Below are 6000 nucleotides of genomic sequence, written 5' to 3'. Positions count from 1 at the left end.
GCTCATTCCTTCAACAATCTTTTTGAAGAACGGTCCAAGCATCAGGCACTCTTGAAAAGAAAAAAAAAAAGATGAATAGTGAACACGTTTGTGCATTTATCCCGTGGACAAGCATGTATGCACGGGGCGCCTGCTCGGGGCCAGTTCTTGCAGAAGACAGCTGTTCCAGCATTTCGGGATCACGTGTCTCCCAAGAGCGAGTCCCGCGAGTGGGGGGACGTGAAGGCCGAGGGGAAACCTCGGGTCCCGCCGGCAGAGGGCGCGCCCCCGCCCGCCGCGTCACGTGACGGGGCCGCGGAACCCGAGCCGCCGGGCCTGGGCTCAATTCGTTGCCGGTGGCCGCTGCGGGGACGACCGCTGCGGGGCGACCGCAAAGGCTCGCCCGCCGGGAGTTGTGGGGGGTTGCGGGGGCCACTCGTGGAGTCGATGCTTCTTGCTCTGCCCGGTCAGGTCGGCTCCCGTTACCGGCTCTCCCCATTCGCCGGCCCCGTCTCCCTTTTGCATGAGCTGTTTGGCGCGGGGCAGCTCCGGTGACCATGTAGGCGAAGCGCCCGGTGCCTGGGACGAGGTCCGCGCCGTCTGCACGCCGCCCCGGCGCCCGCCTCACCCCCACTACCCCGGTGCGGGCCGCACGCAGGGCCCGCGGGCTCCGGAGGGAACTCCGGCCTCCAGTTGTGGCCTGGCCCGGAGCGCCGCCAATTCTCGCGTCGTCTCGCGAGAATCTAAGTTGAAGGAACATGGCGACGTCTAATCTGTTAAAGGTAAGAAGACCCTCACTCCAGCCTGGCTTTTCCTCCGTGACGGTCCGCGTCAGCCCTCCCGGGCAGGGTCGGGGCAGAATCCGAGGCGAAGCGTGCGCGACTGTTGACCCGGCGTTGTCGGCCGGGAGGGAGAGCTGCGGCCGAGGCCCGGAGCTCGCGGGTCCCCGGCCTCGTCCCTCCCGCCGGCCGAGGGCGGCCGGCCGGCGAGCGATGCTTTCCAGGCACCGGCTGTGGCCCGGAGCCGGAGAGAGAGGGAAGGGGGCGGTCGTGGTGTGTGCCCAGCCCCACTGGCCCAGTCCTACTTTCGGGGTCTGTTTCTTGTGCAGAACAGAAAAAAAAAATCCGAGGGAAGACTACCTAACAGGTTTCAATGACTTCGCCTCCAACACCCCACTACCCGTTCCCATTCCGTCTGCATGCGAACCCCCAGACGGCGGTGCCTGCACTGCATGCTCTGTCCCTCTTTGCATGCTGCACCTTGCCTCCCAGGCGCCCCCGTTCTGGAGTTCCTGCACCCGCCTTTCCCCCTTTTATCCCCCTAGGAAACTACTTCCCACCCCATCTCCACTCCCCTAGTTACAGGGCACAGCCAGATGCCAGCTGATGAAGTGGTGCCATCAGTGGAGGGCATAGCAAACTTACCCTTGGAAACGAGACATGTAAAGTTTGAGAGAGCAAGGGACATCTAGGCCCAGGGCGGCCGTGGGCCGTGTCCATCATCGTCATCATCATCATCATCATCATCATCATCATTTTGAAAAAGTGGTTGTGTTTATACTGCGATTTTTTTTTTTTTTGCCTTGGAAGTACCGATTGAATTGGAGGGTAGTGATTGTTAACTCAGGAAGTAAATACGACGGGAGAGCTAACACATCATGCCTTCTGGCAGTGTGCATGGATAACAGAAAGTAATCATAAAATGTACAACAGCCTCATTATTCTGTCTTCTTCCCTAACGTGAACTCCTGACAGTCTTAAAAATAAAGGCCAGATTTTACCAAGGGTCAGTATGGGGGCGTGGGGGGGGAGGGCTTACAATTAGACCCTCTGAATTTCAGCCACTTACATGTTGTATCACTTACATATGGAGCACTTTTTAAAAATGTTTTAATTTTCTAGTTAACATTGTTTACATAATTGATAGGAATTCATGTCCCTGTGGGCCTCTGATTAAACTGGGTAGGGTTAGGTATGGAGGAAGGTGGGTGGGACAAATGTTTCCATTTTGTTTTCTGTGTCCCCAGGGGAGGAGGGGGAGGGGACAACCCCTTGCTGTCAGACTACATCAGCACCAGATCAGTTGCTTACACCTTAAAGAACCGATGTGGGGAAGAGTGTTCCGAGAGTGTCACTTGGGTGGTTTTGATTGTTTTGAGGAGTTGTTGTTTTCATTGTTCCAGGGTTGAGAAAATCTTTCTAAATTCTGTTTGTTGACAGAGTCCACCTTAATGTGTCCAGAGGCCCAGGAGCATGCTGCAAAGCTTAGCCAGAATTCTCCAACCTGTCCCGCTTTCCGTCTTCTGACAGGGCAGTTGTGAGGTCTCCTGCTGACCTAAATGAGCTGGCCGTCACGTCCCTTATGTGCATTTGAGCGTGCTGTCTGCTGCACAACCATCAGCAACCAAGGAGGCCCAGTTCTGATACATGTACTCCAAGTTCAGCCAGCACATCCTGTGATATTTCCCTGTGCACGAGGTCTGAGTCCAGTGTTCTACTTGGGGAGTCCCACAAGAAACATCACCTTGGGTGACCTCAGACTTGGCTCTGTGTGCCAGCCAGTGCAGGTCGGGTTTGGTCTGTTACCTGCACCTGCCAGAGCAGATACCGGTGGATGCGGCTGCCTGTTAGCGTTCCGCCCCAGCTCCATACTTTCTGCGCACTGACTGGTGCTGCTGCAGTTGGGCAAGTTTCTTCACCTCTCTACCAAAATTTCCTCATCTGTAAAAAAGGGGGTTAGCAGCAACACCTGTTTGATAGGAGCTTTCTCTTTGTTTCTTCAGGGAAAACAATTCAAGTGAGTTGAAAACCACTCTAGTTTTTTATTAGTATGGCAAAGTTTTTGTTGTTTTTGTTTTTACTTTTATTTGGAAGGCAGATTTACAGAGAGAAGGAGAGACAGAAGATTCTTTGATCTTCTGGCTCACTCCCCATATGGCCACAACAGCTGGAGCTGAGCCTATCCAAAGGAAGGAACTTCTTCAATTTTGCTACGCGGGTGCAGGGACCCAGTGCTTTGGGCCTTGTTCTATTGCTTTCCCAGGCCATAAGCAGGGAGCTGGGTGGGAAGTAGGGCAACCGGGACATGAACCAGTGCCCATATGGGATGCTGGTGCTTGCAGGAGGAGGATTAGCCTGTGAGCCACAGCACCGGCCTCTGGTATAGCAAAGTTTTAATGCGTGAACTCAGAAACAAAATTTGTAATTTCTAAAGACTGTTAATGCATCCTTATGTTTTCTTCCTTTCTCTCTTCCTTTCTTTTTAAGATATTTGTTTTTGTTGGAAAGTCAGATCTACAGAGAGGAGAGACAGAAAGATCCTCCATCCACTGGTTCGTTCCCCAAGTGGCCGCAATGGCCAGAGCTGAGCTGATGTGAAGCCAGGAGCCAGGAGCCTCCTCTGGGTCTCCTATACAGATGGAGGGTCCCAAGGCCTTGGGCTGTCCTCGACTGCCTTCCCAGGTCACTAGCAAGGAGCTGGATGGAAGGAGGAGCAGCTGGGATACGAACTGGTGCCCATTATTGGATTCTGGCGCATGCAAGACAAGGACTTTAGGCTACCACATCAGGCCCCTCTGTCTTTTAAGATTTGCTTATTTTTATTGGAAATGCAGATTTATAGAGAGAAGGAGGGGTAGAGAAAAATGTTCCATCTGCTGGTTCACTTCCTGAGTGGCTGGAATGGCTAGAGCTGAGCTGATCTGAAGGTTCTGGCTCTTCCACGTGGTTGCAGGGTCCCAAGGCTTTGAGCCATCCTCCCCTGCTTTCTCAGGCTACAAGCAGGGAGCAGGATGGGAAGTAGAGCATCGGGGATCCTGTGATTGGGCAAGGATTAGCCAATTGAACCATTCTCTGGGCCCTTCCTTGTGTTTTCATAAGCAGTATGTTACATTGTTAATGTGTTGAAAGAATAATTGATTTCCCAGTTCTTTGTGAAATTTTGACTTCTTGAAACCTGAGTATAGGACAAAGCCTCCCTCTCTCTCCCTAAATAAAACTTTCTCAGTAAAGAGCGAGTCAGCACTCTATTCCATATAAAGCCTTACAAAGGATTTTGTGGAGTAGATAGAAGTCCAAGTTACGTTAGTCATGCAAGTGCAGTAATTGCCTTGTAGTGACTCTGGATTTATGATTCATACTTACAGAAAGAAGAAACTGAATGTATAAAAACTGGACACCTCAGGCATGACTTAAAAAGATTACAGACTCAAACTTTTATAAATAAAAAGAAGATGGTCACACTTGGGGAAAGAACTAGTAAGTGACTCTGTCACTCCAGTGCAGGCAAAGATAAATGCTAAAGATTTGTTTGATAATGTCAGTAGAAACTTTTTTGAAATGTTGGCTATGTGAAAAGGCAGTTTAAAGTTTCCAAGTGAATATTATATATGATTGTAAATGTAGATAACAAATAGAGTGGGCACTAAATGTTGACATTTGAGTCTCTCAATGACATCACTGAAGCTTCCTTTTTCAAGTTGGACAGAAAACCTCCAGCTCCCCTCACTGGGAGATGGGGGAGCAGGGGTGCAGATTACCTTACATTTGTGCATTGAAGAGTAGTCGTAAGGCTGGAATTTGTGTTCAGGGAGAAATGTAGTGAGATCCTGTCTGGTTAGATGTTAAGTGTGAGATTAGGGTTTGAATGCTTGCTTTGCAGTCCTAGGTCTAAACTTGATTCTAGCTTCCTGTTAATGAACTTGTACTCTTGTGGGGCAGCGATTGGGTGCTTGTCACTCACTTGGGATACCTGAATTGAGCCTCTGCTACTTAGCTTTGTCCTGACCCAGCCTACGCTGTGGTGGCCATTTGAGTGAGGAGTGAACTGGCAGCAGCAAGATCTCTGTTGGTTTCTTTCTGTATCTCTTTCAACATAATGAAAAGACACCTCCCCTCACACACACGTACTAGCTTTCATATCTACATGCATACATACATACATATACATGTATATATATATAAAAATGTGACTGACTAATTTTTTTTCTGCTTTTTAAGAGAATAGATTGTCGCCAGATTTCAGAAGCCTTTGGGGCATACATTTATATAGTACATTTTGACGTGTTCAACTGTCAACCAGTTAGAAGATTTGTATGTTCAAGAACTTTTTACAAAGTTCTTTCCTTTTCCAAAGTTGTTTCTTTTCTTTACAAAGAAACAACAAAGTGGCTATAGAACTTTTGTGGGATCTGATATTGTAATTCCATCTTCTGTTTTAGATTACTGCATTTTTTAAAAGTTTGTTTATTTGGGCCCAGCACAGTGGCCTAGTGGCTAAACTCCTCGCCTTGAACAAGGATCCCTTATTGGCGCTGGTTCTAATCCTGGCAGCTCTACTTCCCATCCAGCTCCTTGCCTGTGGCCTGGGAAAGCAGTTGAGGCTGGCACAAAGCCCTGGGACCCTGCCCCTGCATGGGAGACCTGGATGAAGCTCCAGGTTCCTGGCTTCAGGATTGGCGCAGCTCTGGCCATAGCGGTCACTTGGGGAGTGAATCATTGTACAGAATATCTTCCTCTGTCTCTGCTCCTCTCTGTAACTCTGCCTTTCCAAAATAAATAAATAAATCTTTAAAAAAAAGTTTGAAAGGCAGAGTTACAGAGAGGGATAGACAAGGATGATCTTGCATCCACTGGGTAACTCTTGAAACATGTGCAAAAGCTAGAGATGGGCCAGGCTAAAGCCAGGAATCTGTAGTGTCTCTCACATGGGTTTGGGAGCCCAAATACTTGGGCTGTCTTCCATGGCCTTTCTTGGGAAAGGTACTGGATGGGAAGTGAAACTTCTAGGACTAAACCACTGATGTCTGTGTGGGATGTTGGAGCTGCAGGCGATAGCTTAACTTGCTGCTCCACACTGCCAACCGTTAGATTACTACTAACACTTAATTGTGCTCATTCCTTTTGTTGTGTTGTTGTCATCCAGGTCCTCATTGCTCATTTTCTTCCTTTTTACTTTATTATCCTATTCCAAACAACAGTTATTGATGCTTCCCCTATTCCCGCCTTTGCGTCTTTCTTCTAG

General features: G+C 49.1%; 1 protein-coding gene across 1 annotated transcript in view; it reads left to right on the top strand.

Moving 5' to 3' along the window:
• Nucleotides 1-366: 366 nt before the first annotated feature.
• CUL5 (cullin 5) overlaps nucleotides 367-6000 on the top strand; it is a 102566-nt gene continuing 96932 nt past the window's right edge. The window contains exon 1 of the mRNA XM_058663951.1: nucleotides 367-761. Coding sequence (XP_058519934.1) covers nucleotides 738-761 — 24 coding nt within the window. The 5' untranslated portion in view covers nucleotides 367-737. The remainder of the gene's footprint in view (nucleotides 762-6000) is intronic.

The sequence above is a fragment of the Ochotona princeps genome, chromosome 4, assembly GCF_030435755.1.
Source record: "Ochotona princeps isolate mOchPri1 chromosome 4, mOchPri1.hap1, whole genome shotgun sequence".
Taxonomy (NCBI): Eukaryota; Metazoa; Chordata; class Mammalia; order Lagomorpha; family Ochotonidae; genus Ochotona; species Ochotona princeps.
This window is presented reverse-complemented; position numbering and strand designations above follow the sequence as displayed.